The 14,560-nt window shown below is 32.6% G+C and overlaps 2 protein-coding genes across 3 annotated transcripts in view; one reads left to right on the plus strand and one right to left on the minus strand.

Moving 5' to 3' along the window:
• The window catches only part of Pms2 (mismatch repair endonuclease PMS2), an 82,663-nt gene extending 82,478 nt beyond the window's left edge, over positions 1-185 (plus strand). For both annotated transcript variants that reach the window (XM_076449486.1, XM_076449487.1), the window contains one exon: positions 44-185. In XM_076449486.1, the coding sequence (XP_076305601.1) occupies positions 44-109 (66 nt within the window). In that variant the 3' untranslated portion in view covers positions 110-185. The remainder of the gene's footprint in view (positions 1-43) is intronic.
• Positions 165-14,560, minus strand: part of LOC143222674 (cytosolic Fe-S cluster assembly factor narfl) — a 39,529-nt gene continuing 25,133 nt past the window's right edge. Inside the window, exons 7-11 of the mRNA XM_076449496.1 lie at positions 8,975-9,086; positions 8,442-8,514; positions 8,086-8,223; positions 5,808-5,965; positions 165-481 (exon numbers count right to left, since the gene is read on the minus strand). Of these exons, the coding sequence (XP_076305611.1) occupies positions 240-481; positions 5,808-5,965; positions 8,086-8,223; positions 8,442-8,514; positions 8,975-9,086 (723 nt within the window). The 3' untranslated portion in view covers positions 165-239. The remainder of the gene's footprint in view (positions 482-5,807; positions 5,966-8,085; positions 8,224-8,441; positions 8,515-8,974; positions 9,087-14,560) is intronic.

The raw sequence follows: 14,560 nt of genomic DNA on the forward strand, positions 1-14,560 counted from the left end.
ATACTACGAATAATGATGACCAAGATATGCTTTATTACAATAGAACTGTCCACATGGCCGCCCTACAATGAGACACTTGTTCAACCTGAACATTCTGAAGAATATGTGAAGGTTTCAATATTTTTCTTATAAAAGACTGTATATAAAAATAAAGGATATTTAAGTTCCTATTACAAACACTTTAATTACTGTTTTGTTTATAATTATTTACAAGATTATATAGAACATAGAATAATAATTTACCATTTAATAGACAGAGCATTAGATATTTTTTCTACTGCATGATACTGTGTATGGAGTAGTTTGTGTGTCTTTTCTGTGTCTGTTCCACCCAACCATTCCTCATACAACTTGCATATCATGGCATTTTCCTCTGGTTTACTGTTCTTCAATGACTTGTATAGCTTTTCAACCTCAGCAAGTAGATCCTTCACTGATTCTTCTCCTTCTGGTTTGACCTGAGCTCCCCCATTAAGACATCCTGGTGAAGGAGATGAATAAATTACAATTAATGTTCTTTGCTGCTAAGTTATGTAGTGTAGTTTATCGATTGTTAACAAACTACATTACTGAGTGCTGTGATAAAACAAGCATTAAATGCATCTACATGGTATTTAGCAAAGTATGATAATAGAACTTGAACATTTCAGCTGTGTTTTCTGAGGAGCTACTTTCTTTTTACATAAATAATACTAGCAAACGAATAACATATACTCCAACTTTTCAAATAAAAACTACATTTTCAAGATGAAGATTAAATATAAATGTATTCATTATGGCAGTGTAAACTTTTGCTTAACTTATAGTAATATGTCAATAATTATCCAGGTAAGCAATCAGAGTTACTAAATACAATATTAAAGTTGTTTCTTCTGGGATCTTCACTTTTTGTTTATCAGACATCATAATAATAGTACTTTTATCAAACAATGTAGTGGAAAGCTCCTGTTAAAGGAGGTTCTTTAATCATAGATAACTGTAAACAAACTCTGCAGTAGTAAAAATTTGATATGATGTTTATCATAAACCTTGTGTTCCTGATTTAGAAGAATAACAACATACAGCCAAACTACCTTCCAAGCTCAAATTAAGATATGACAATACATGGTAAATATATATGATTAAAAAGACTTGTACAGGTCTTGATCCTTTCAAAGTAAAAACTATTCTTTAAACCTGCTTACAATGTGGAAGGCTCTCACCTTCATCTGATATTTATGAAACAGTTCTCCATACACTAAGCTACAATACAATTTCATCAACAGATATGCAATATATATATACTACTGTGAAGAGAAATGTCATTTTTATGTTACAGACAGATTTTAAATTAAATTCATTTTTAATAGTGAGAAAATTGACAAAGAATGTTGCATGACATAACTGTTTGTATTAAATTCAGTATTCAGTTAAACATCTCTTACCTATGATTTTTCAAACTTCAGTTGGAAATGTAAACTATAAATAATCACAAGCAAGAACCTAAAATATAACCTCCTACATTCTTGATTTGTTTGGCATATCAATACATTTTTCAGACGAACCAGATAAGCTGTTTCTTGTACTTCAAAGATTGTGTGCTAATAAAACACGTTTATGAACAACAGGAAGAAAAAATTTTCCAGCATGCAGTTTTCCACTTGTTAAGCTAAAGATGACCTAAGATGTGTGAACTGTTGTCATCTATTTTAATAAGTTGAAGAGAACTGCCTGATTTGTGTTCAGCAGAACAGTAAAACAAGTGCTTAAACCTGTTAATAGCTTACAAAGAAAGCTAGATTTTGAATCATTTGAGAACATTCTACTCTGCTGAATGATATATATTTTTTGTTTTAAAGCTTATTCAGCCCTGCAAAATAGTAAAGCTGTACTTCATATATTTTTTTTAAAATTGCCACTCTCAAGTGAAACTCTGACCTTATTTTTTATTGTAAATCTCCACATTTTGAGCATTTGTAAAACAATGACTGTTACCATCAAATCTATGAATACTGGTCTTTTGTATGTAACGTATACCAAGAGTAGGGCCAGAAATTTGCTCCATACCCATATCCCTGTAATGGTTTCCTAAAAGTGGTTATGAAGCTGATTTTCCTAAAATATTACATCAAATTTTGACCTAAATTGCTCGCAGAATACTGGAATCTGAATGTACTGAGCTCAAATTTTTACTTGTTATAAATAATAATTCACTTGCAATAAACTGCTTTCATGTCAATAAAATCATACCTGAATGTGAAATTGCTCATTTTTAAAATTGAATATATACATTATTACTACAGTTGTATCAGTCCTGCAAATTCCACCTTTCACCATGTAATATTCAAAGCTATACTCTTATTTGAAAATGGCTTCAGAATGGAAAATTTTGTTTGAGGGGCTATTCACTCTACAGTACCTTAAAAGGCACAAATCCTATTTGCTTCAAACCCTTTCCTTGGTAAGAACATTTACTTTTCTCCAATATATCCAAATATTACACATGCTAAGACTCCATCATTTAATAATTTTTTGAAAAGAAGGCATGCTGCTAGCTGTAGCACATAATCCTACTACATAATATCTCGACTGGATTAGAAAAATAACTTCTCAAAAGGTTTTTTTCATAATTTTGGAAATTTGTTGTTCATTATAATGATGCCAAAGGACACGTTCAGTATGTGTATGTGTGATACATCAAAATGTAAAGCTGATGATAATGCTCTTCCAGTACCTGCAGGAAATTGTATAACCAACATGGACTTGATGGCAAAACTTGTATGTTCCACAAGTTACACAGATGACCTAAGTGTCCAAATGCTGAACCATTACACCAGTACTTGGAAAATATCTATGAGGAAACTGACATTTCTTCTGATGACTGAATTCATTACGGTTAATGGATCACACCAGTCAACTTTCCTGACCCAGCTTAAATAGAAAATGTACCCAGAAGAGGCTGTTATTATTTTGGACTTTGCAGAAAATTTTAGTTTTACAATTCAGGATTCAGCACAAGGTTTTCATTGGGATAACTCCCAGGCAACTCTTCATCCCTTCATGATATATTATAAAAACAGCAGTAATACCTGTCATGTTAGTATGTGTGTCATGAGTGATCACTTACAGCATTGACACAGCTGTACACTATTTTCAGTAAAACACTCTGACCTTTTTGAAAGGAATATGTCCTGGCATCAACAAAGTACACTACTTCTTTGATGGTGCTGCATTACAGTATAAAAACTTCAAAAATTTTAGTAATCTTGTGTAACACAAGGAGGATTTCAGACTTGAAGCAGAATGCCATTTCTTTGCAACAAGCCATGGAACAAATGCATGTGATGGCAGAGGGGGTACTATTAAGCATGAAGCAGTAAAGGTAAGTCTTCAGGCTGTTACTACTGGATACATACCAGCTCCAAAGCAAATTATATAATGGGGGCTGCCATAATCTACACAATGTGCAGTTGTTCTATGTTCCAAAAGAGGATATACTATTCCATGAATCTAAGCTAAGCCAGAGACTTGAAAATGCCAAAATAATCACTGGTATTCAAAGCCATCATTACATACCAATTTCAGATAGAACACTGACAGTTACAAGAATATCAGGAGATGACACGTCAATCGTTGCCCAGATTTTGAAAACACAAGCTGTACTAATAGTAGAATCTGGGAATTTAAATGTAATCAGTCAGAAACTGTGCAACCTGGGTAAATTTGTTTCCTGTTTGTATGATGGAAAATGGTGGCTAGGATCCATTATTATGAAACATCATATGATAACTGTAACATATTGGTAAATTTCATGCATCATCATGGGCAGCAAGACCAGATACTTGTTTGGGTGCCTTTGCAAGAAGTTCTGTGTCTGATATATCTTCCAACAACAAAACAGTACAACCTGTCAAAAAAGGACAAAGAATTTCTGGAGCATTATCAGTGTTAATCTCTCATAGTACCATTGCTTCTTCAAAATATGTAAATATTGTACATTTCCAAAAACCAGAGATTGATCTTCAGAAATTTATAAGGTCCAACATCATGTAATTTACTATTGATGAACCTCTTTTGTTTTTGTTGATGTTATGCAATATTTTCAAAAAAATATTAAATGATGAAGTCTTAGCACATCTATAATTTTTGGACATATTGGAAAAAGCTTGGAGCAAATAGGATTTGCCCCTTTCAAGATACTGTAGGGTGAATAACCCCTCGGAAACAGAATTTTGAAGTCAGAAAATGGCTTTGAATATTGTATGCTGAAAAGTAAAACTTGCAGGGTTGATACAACTGTGATAATACTATGTATGTTCAAACTTTTGTTTGAAAATATCTAAAAGTGACCAAGATATTGAATTTTTAAAATTAGTAATTTCACACTTGGGTGTAAAAATGGATACCATCCATTGAATCAACTTGCAGTATGATTTTATAGGCATGAAAATATTTTATTGCATGTGAAGTATTAAAAATTTCAGCTCAATACATTCAGATTCCAGATTTAATGTATAACTTCAGAAGAAAAAAGAAAATCAGCTTCATAGTCATTTTTTAGGCATTCACTACAAGCTACTGGTTGCAGGGATATGAGTGTGAAGCAAATTTCTGACCCTACTCTTGGGATACATTACAAAAGAACAGTACTCCTACATTGTGGTAATAGTCATTGTTTTACAATGGCTCGAAATGTACAGATTTATGATAAGTGCATTTGGTAAATTTCATACATCTTTATGGCCCAGGTCAGATTTTTGCTTGAGAGTAGTGATCTTTAAAAAGTCATATTTAGAAAACTATTTGGAGTACAGCTTAAGTTTATTACATGGCTGAATAAATCAAAATGAAGATTTGTTTGAATTTTTTCAAGAAAATCTTTTCCCAGTTAATGTCAAAGTTCATTTTAATGCGTGAGTTGGCATGGAATGGCCCACATGTAAAAGCTAAATTAATTGCTTTCTTGACACTCAACAAGGCTTATGGAGGAGTCTCCAATTTTTCTCTAGTGCAATCAACTATTAAAAAATAACTAAAATGTGGAAATTATAAGTTTATTAATTTAGTCTACATAACTTCAGTAATATAAAAATCACTAGCTTGAGCATGATGTGAAAATGACACTCAGATCAGTTGTATTTAAGTGAGTTTTATGGGAAACAGTGCTACTGCTGCAATTTATTGCTGTTGATAAAAGTATTATTATTCCAGTGGGTAAGAATGTCAACAGTTGTAACTTGCTGATTAATACTGGAGCAAGAACAAAGGAGAAGAAATATAATTTATTGTATGCTGATGATTTCTCTACTATTAATAATGAGGAGAAAGTAACAGATAAATGTTTTATGAAAAAATATTTTTTGAGGAAGTCCTAAATTAATGGAATGTAAAATTAAAATTGGAGAGAAGTAAAAGTATTTTTATTCTTAGCATGAAAATCACCTTTAACTCTGGCACTTCAGAAATTTATAAAGCTTTTGTAGATGTACTGTACTAAAATATTGTTTATTTTTTATATGATGGACTTAGTTTACTTAAAGCTTGCAAACTTTATTGAAGTTCCACATAATGCAGAGTTATAGTTCAAGGATAGTGAAACTAATCAACTTTGTTTTTATAGGGTTAAGGGAATTGTGTTGTATCGAATAACAAATACAGATGAAACTGTAAAATGGCATCATACCTAAAACTTGTATATAAAGAGTATTAATTATTAATGTAAAAAGAAAAAAGAGGAGGTTGTGCACAAAGTAGAAAACTAATAAATTACTTCAGGAGGTAACTTCCTTACAGGATTAATTTACTTAATTTGCAAACTCATGCCCTACCTGATGGACAAGCCATAATTTCCACAAAATGGTAAGGGCACTTGTTTCGTTTGATTTTTTGTACCAAGTTCTGGATATTTCTGAAGCCATTGGCAGTTGCAAACTTCAGAACAATAGCTCCATCCTTCTCTAATGTTAATTCCTTAAAGTCTTGATTTCTAAAGAATAAAATAATTAAATACCAGTAAACTGTAGAATCAACTTTGTATACATTACATAAACAGAGATACAATTGTTTCTTATACAAGAACGTTTCAGGACTATACTCTTAGAACTTTCAAAACAAATCTACTGTTAGATAAGCTTATTTTTATCCTTTTATAGATGGTTGCTGAGTCCGTTTTACTGTATGTAAATATCTAATGATTATAAGTTTGGCCAAAGGTTATGCTGTAATGTTGATCTATACAGTAAAAATATTGGTAACTTTATGAATGGTGTAAGAAAATAAACATTAAACTATATTACAACTAGAGAGTCAGAGAAAGGTCAAGAGGCTTAACAGGTGAGTTGGTGAATTATTATTCTACATACTTTTAGGCTTACTAACCTAAAACATAGGTGCTCTTGTACACAAGATGCATAGACAAGTACAGTGGAACCCCTCTAAAGCAGTCACGTTCAGGACTGAGACAAACTGGCCAAATTAGAGGGGTTCCACTGTACATAATTAGAGATTATGTAAACAAAACAAGGGACTGTGATTGAATGACGCTTTCAAGGGGTGACTGAATCTGAGGGGTAGCTGCTTAGAGGGGTTCCATTGTAATACATTTAATAAAGGTTTGATTAGTGTGAGATTCCCGTTTTAATTGTAATATGTTGTAAATTATCAACAACACTGTTTTTGTAAAGTAACAGTGCAAAAGATTTAAGAACAAAATACGTAGTTCATTAAACTACATACGTACAGTTGCATACTGAAAAAATATTAACACTGTCAAAAAGTGATTCACCTTTATATTAAAGAACAAACTTGGCTATACACAGCAGATATTGGAATATAAAATATTTTGTTTGTGTGTGTGAATATATATATAATTCTGTAATTATCAGTTACAGTCATTGCTAACAGGCAATTTAAATCATCACTTTTAAACAGTAAAGAATTTATAATCATTTAATGTATTTCCATTCCTGGTTGGTCATCTATAGTCATAGCAAATTAAAGCTTGTAGTGATAGTCCTAAAAAGAATTGGGGATATCCCATCCATCAAGCAAAATCCAGAATGTTGAAGTTAAACGTGTGACCATCATTAAAAACTAAAACAAGGGTACAGAGGTGAGTTCTAAAACCCACAACATCTTGCCTCCTACTGTCTGCAGCTAATTGTTATTTAAAAGTAAAAGCAGAAACACCCAAAAAGTTTACAGTATAAGGGTGGTGGTTTGGAATTCTATACTCGTATTAAATAGTGTATACATAATTTTTTATTCAATATTTGCATGAAAAGTAATCTATTGGTAGAATATCTTAATTTAAACTATAATACTAAATTTCTGCAGATTCGTATTGAGTATTTGGTTTTAGTTATATTTATTCTTAATTAAATGTACATTTAATACATTCTATGTAAAATGTCAGGACATCATTAATATTTGTTGTTAGGTACTTTTTTTTTGGAAAAAAGCAATTTAACAGAAAAATAAGTTCCATATTGTTCAAATTGCACACTTCAATATGTCAACAGGAGTAGTGATAATGCACTTTACCCATCATGTTCTGTTCATCAAACTCATGTTAACAATTTCACTTTTACATATTTAGAACACCTCCATTATACAATGCCCAAAATTGCTTTTCAGCTTTAACTATAGTTTTGAATACACTTAGGGTAATGGTTATCAATAAGCACCACCTTACTGTCTTGATATATGAATGAACAATTTAAAATGTTTTACATTAGAAGTATCTCGGGTAAGATTGACATATCGGTGAAAACTTAATTTTCAGTATCTGATTATCAAACCTCACACACAAAACAACAAAATTAGGAGCTTATAATGATACTGTAGCTGACATTTAACATTCATTCTTATTTTTACCTAATTGATGTTGATATCAATTTCATTATTTCTACAAGCATAGAGAATAAGTTACTGGTTAGAAAATGCTTCATTGTAGTAGGTGTATCTGGAGAACAGAATCAGTATGTTGGTAAAAAAATTTTTAGTTTTACACTACTAAACCTCGTATACAAAAATACCTATAAGGATTAACTTGTGTTTGTGCTTGAGCTCACATTGTCTCATATTTAAATAACTTCTTAAACTTACCTAAGAGTTTTAAATTTAAGATCTGTAGAGTATTCTCCAAATAGCTCAGCAGCTGCATAAGTAAAGACATGTTCACAATACCCACCAGACCCAGAGCCAAAATGATTGGTTGGATTGTCATCATCCAAACTGGAATAACTGTAAAAGAGTTTGTAAAATAATTTATAAACACATACATATTAAAAGTGATTATGAGATTTCCAAGGAAACACGAGTAAAATCCAGCAAAATGTAATCTTTATGATCGGCAAGCATTATTTGTGATTTATCACATAAACTTAAAACAATATACAAGAAACTTATGTAAGGAATGAAACTGATTAAATATGAACATCATGAATGGCATTGTGACTTACAGTGTATCTAGTTCAACAGGTTCAATGTCTGCAAGAGAAATGCTAGAAGCTTCTAACATTGATTCTACTTCAACTGTAAACAAAGGAAAAATAACACTTTTCAGTTACACAGAAAATTGATAATCAAGGTTAATTGTTTTTTTACAAAAATAAATAAAATTCAAAATGAAAGTACTTTGCAGCATATTGAATTATTTGAGAAAATTTCAAATTGAAAACTAAAGTTCCATTGTTTTTACCTTAATCTTTGTAGTCTTTGTATGTGCACTTGTAAATGTAAAAATATATTATTAGTAAGAAATACAAGAGCAATTCTAATTTGTTTGTGCATAATTTTGAGAAGAGCCTGTTTTGTTGTGAGAACTAATTTTTCATAACTCATATTTACCTTTTTAAAAATAAAAACTGGAAGATATTGCATTGAAAAAATAACTACCCAAGCAGCACCCTTTTAATGAAAGTAAGAGAAAGTGTAAGACAGTATTCAAAATAACAAATCTGTAGATCTGTTAAAGTCAAGATATACCACTTACTTGAAGTAATAACACAATCTACATCTCTCGTGGAGTACAGATCATTGTAAAAATCTTTTCGTGAAGCTTCCAGTTTCTTATCATAGCAGGGCATGACGGTAACATGGTAAACCTAATACACAAACTATGATGTAAAACAACTGAACCTCCAAGGCAACTTTGAAGAAAACCCAAACACTGCTGACAATTCTTAATTCACTTTCAGAAGCAGAATGTAAGTGGTTGTATATGACTGAAATTTATTATTGCAATTACCCCAATATATTATTATTGTAAAAAATTAATTTCCATTTTATTACTTCAAGGTAATTACTTACTAAATTATCCCTTGCAAGTCCTGCTCTTGTTAAATTACATTTAAAGAAGCAATGAGTACACTACACTACATCATGAAGTCTTTACTATTACAGTAGTCTGCCATAATCTTTATACTTAGGAACTTGTAAGTTGTTTTAGTTAAAAGAAATCCTCAACAGTGTAAATAATTTGAAGTCAGGGTATACAGAGAAAGTATTAAACAGAAACAACTTCAACTTCCTGAATCACAAGCAAATAAAACTTTTTATTTATTGTATATTAATTCTCACTCAGAGAAAACTACTTCATTAATGCTATATATGACTTCAACATATGTGGTAAGTCTAATTTAAATGCAAGTGTAAACATGTCTATATAAAAACAGTTATAGGGTAACCTTGGTTATGGAGTAGGAAACTTTTAGGCCCAATTACTTTTGTTACTATTGTTTGTTAGAGGTATAATTTCAATAAACTGAAAAAGGACTGTTACAACCACAGTAATTTGGATTACATAGCCATAATAACTTTAAATATTCTGTATCTCCTATAAAGTAACATATACAGTGTACATGCTTATTTTTATACACTGTATTTATAATTTTCTGTTAAGCCACTGAAATTGAAGAGAGACATTTTAACCTTGTTTCTTTCTAAAGAAAAAAGAATAAACTGACTACAAGAGTCAGTTGGTACAAATTTCCTTTCCTTTCAGTCACAAAAGATCAGAATACAAAAAATAAAAGAACTTAAATTCACTAACTGTACATATATCCTTATTAAACAACAACAAAAATCTGGGATTCAGTAATATACCTATGGCCAACACTGCAAAATTATATATTACACTATGAAATCAAGAAATAGATACTTCATATCTTGGTTTAAGACTCTCTTAACATGATATGCTGGGCATTACCACAATATTAAGGCTGTATACACAGACTTTACCATAGAACCATCATGATATCAATTTATTATAACCACAGTGTCCAACATAGTCCAATTTTAAACTTAAAATGTTTTTGAATTAAGGTTGTTTTTTTATTCAAAATGTTGGTGATATAACAAAAATAACCTCTTTAATAAATGGAAACTAAATTAAGAAATTAACAAATTTTTTTTGTACATTTCATTTTATACTTTCACTACACAGACTAACAATAATATTAGGTTAAACGTTTGTTGCTATACACTCCTAGCAAAAGGCACTAGTTTTCCTATATTTTAGAAGTTGTTAATCTAATTGATGTACTATGGGGTGCACACCCTCACGGTCCATTTAGTATGAGTGCAAAATTTCAGGTTTCTAGGTTCATTCCTCTTGGAAGTATGGTTGTCACACACAGACATGCCATTTTATTGTTATAGATTACCAGCATGGCACCATGACTGTGTACAAAGTATTAACACATTACTAGTAAAAGTACCAGATTTTGTGTGGGTTATTAGGTTGATATATTCTAGATGAATATGTCAGTGTGTATACTGAACACACACTATCCTATAAAAATTAATGGGACATCTCTGATTGCAGGAAAATGGGTGAGATATACAAACAGATTGGACAATTTGGCCTATAAATGTGATCCATAATTCATTTACAAGTCATTTCAAACTTGTATGCTGAATGACCTAACAGTTTCAGAGGGGAATGATTGTTGGATATTATTTGGGAAAAATGTCTGTGCAAGCCATTGTACAAGTTGATAACTTGCAATGTACTGAAGAAATGGAAGTCCACTGGTGATAATTAGCCCATGAAATGACCAGGTAGGTGTAAAATGTGAACCAACTAGAATCAACGTGCCTTGAGAAGACTTGTTACCTCATTTTGCTGTCAGATCCTAAAGAATTTGTGTTTGGAGATTCAAGCAGCTACAGGCAATTTTATAAATGTTTCCAACAGCTGCATGCCAGGAATTTTCATGGAATAGTTGTGTCCCGCAAGCCAATGATAACAAAAACAACTGCATACTATCGACTGACATGGATAGTGGGTCAATGGATATTTGTCCAGTGGAGCTAAACACACACACTCTGATGGAATTGTTTGGGTATGGAGAATACTTATTACTTAAATGTGTTGTCCCAATAGTGAAGTTTAGAGGTGGTGCTTCTCATGGTATGTACTAGGCTCACTAGTTGCAGTGCATGTATCCATGAATGTCAAGTTCTACACTGATGTTCTGACCAATTCTTTGTCCTACATTGTGGGTAATTTATGGTACTGGCCTTTACACTTGCCAACATGATAATGCTTCATGCCACAAAGCAAAGATTGTAAATGCATGGCTTTAAGAGAATAACATCAGAACATTGCAATGGTCAGCACAGAGCCATGATCCAAACCTAATAGAACATCTTTGGAATGAACTAGAATGCAGAACTGTGGCAAGGCTAAGATAGTCCTTTTCACCAGTGGAACTTACTAATGCTTTAAAAGAAGAGTGAAGCAAACTACCATCAGCTTTATACTAGAAATTAGTAGACAATCTTCCACAATACAAAGAAACAGTCATTAAGTTCAAAGGTGGGCTAACACACTATTAATTTCTTAGCATAAAGACATTTTATTCATAACTACCAGTGTCTCATGACTTTTGGTACGATAAAGTATTTTAGCATAGAAGAATAGCCAAAAATCTTTTAAACATTTTATTTCCCAAAACATAAAAAAGTCATTAAGGTAGAATAATAATAAAATTTTTATAGATTATTATTGATGCCACCATATATGTCATGTTACCTAACCTCTATAAAAGCCGATGTGTGTTATCATGTCACACTTGATTTATCAAAGTAAGAGGAGTCATAAAAACTAAACTGCATTTATCCAAATAGATATAACTGCTCATTATTAATTTAATGGTGGGGGTGGCAAAAGATGGCCATGAAAAGGGTTGTCATTAAACCTTTTAAATGTAGTGAATATTGGTATGATTTAAAAAAAAAATTAATAAATAAGCATAAAATAAAGACATAGTGTGAGATAACCTAGCCTAGAGCTAAGTGCATAAAATCTTTCATTCAAGCAAATAAAAATATTGATCCAATTGTTTCCAAATTTAATCAGACTCAAGATTAAGAAATTATTTTTTCTGCTTTGTAGTTTTATACATTTCATTTTATAATTTCAGTGCATACATTAACAACAAATGCTGCATAAAATTTATTACCACATTACCATTATGATATTGTAACTAAGCTCTACAACAGTACTGTAATGATGTCTTGTCTAAATAAATGGTTGAGAAATACAGAAACATAACATTAATTTATACTTTGTCACACATCAATAGCAACAAATAATTGTGTTGCAGTGAATTCATATTTACACTGACACCAATAATGTATTCCATTATTTAAGGCTCCCATCTGCAGTTTGGATATACATGATATACACGTTCAGTGAGCCATTAAGGAACTGTGGTACTAAACTTGGGTAATATAAGTAAAGAATGAAACTTGTTAAATTTGTATGACAGCAGACCCAATGTATTTTTTTATTATTTGGCACCTTACAAAGTGTTGCCTATGTTTAATGTCTACTAGCTTTTATCAAAGATAATTTTCTTACAGCTAAATAGTCATAATGTTCACATTTTCCTAAACTGAAAATGTATTTCCAATAGATATTTACCTCTTCTAACAAAAAACTTTTCTTGACTTACATTTCCATCAGTGGTGCAAATGTTTGCTTTCCATTAGCCTTGATACTCCCACTTACTCTCATGTATATTAACAAGAGACATCTGCATACTAACATGCAAATGATCATGCAGCAACCCTCCACCAATAGGAGTGCAACACTATCATAACTAGTGCCCTCATTATAATTGCTGCCTGCACTCACTTGGAGATTATGCAGATCAAGTTAAACTACATTGGAAGTGGGGAAGACAAATACATTTTCATTTCAGGAAAATGTTAACTTTTCAAAAAGGCTAGATGATCCTCCTTTAGGAAGCACCTAAAAGAAAACCATGGGGTGTGAGAATAAACTAAAACCAACATACCTATGGGAAACTGAACCACTTTTGAGCTAGGTATACTCTTTACCCTTTACAAATGTGTCACCAAGAGGGTGGAGCCCTGTTAAAAAAGAAGGGATCCTGGTATAGAGTGTCTAGGGTGCATCAAACCATAATTAACAGTTCACCTCAAGTACGGGTACTGGCAGGGAAGAGGAACCTCCCTACCAAGCACCACCAGCTTCTGCTCATGTGCATCTCCAACACAACCATAACCATATCTGCCAGAAACAAACATCCAGGTGATGGCAGGAAGGTGGAGAGCCATGGTGATGGTGCATCTCCAGTCCAACACTAGGTTGTATAGCAAATTTATTATCTGCTTCACAGTAGGAGGAAAGTACCCAGCCAAACACATGTGGCTGGTCCTGCTACAATCATCACCATATCTCTCAGAAACCAATGATCAAAGTAAAGTAGGAAGAGGGGCAGCAACATGGGGATGCATCTCTGGTCTGTCACCAAGCAGTATTTTGGATTTATCATTCAATCCACAGTAGGAAGAAAGTACTTTGCACCACACAGACTTATGCAACTAGTCTAGCTCTAACCCTCACTAGGAACCAGTTTTTGGGGGATGGTAGGAAGAATGATATCTTAACTGGAAGGGCAAACTGCATATATTGTTTACAGAATGTATCATCCATCACCTGGTGGTACCTGACATTGTACATCAGGTCTGCAGTCGGGGTGCATCAACACCATCTACACTGACGGAAAGCAAATGTCATATCCTCATTTGAGAGTGGCTAGGAACTGGTAAGTGGCAAGAATTCTCATACTCTGCCAGGAGAAGGGGAATGGAATCTGGAAGAATGCAACATCAGAGATAGTGCAATGCTTGCTCAATGGCCTTATTTTGAAAACCATACAGGTTCCATGATTGATAGTATACAGATCATCAGAGAGGGGCAGTAATTCCTGTCTGCCTTACTCAAGTTAGTATGTAAGCAGATGGTCTAGGGTAGGCATTTTTATGAAGCAAAATACTGCAAGGCATACCTACCAGTAGTCTTGTGAAACACTCCATTTCCACAGTGGGCATACAGATCTTACAGTCAAGCAATACTAGTCACTGAGCAGGATCCAAGTACGAGATAAAGATCCCTGCAAAGAAAAGGAAGATAAAAGGAAGACTTACCTACTCAAAGGCAATATGTGTTGTACAAACTGGCAACTGGAGGAAGAAGAAACCCCTCAGAACAAACAATAAGCAGCTAGTTTGTAAAGAACATGCAGTAAAGGTATGGAGAGTG

Source organism: Tachypleus tridentatus, chromosome 8 (assembly GCF_004210375.1).
Source record: "Tachypleus tridentatus isolate NWPU-2018 chromosome 8, ASM421037v1, whole genome shotgun sequence".
Lineage (NCBI taxonomy): Eukaryota > Metazoa > Arthropoda > Merostomata > Xiphosura > Limulidae > Tachypleus > Tachypleus tridentatus.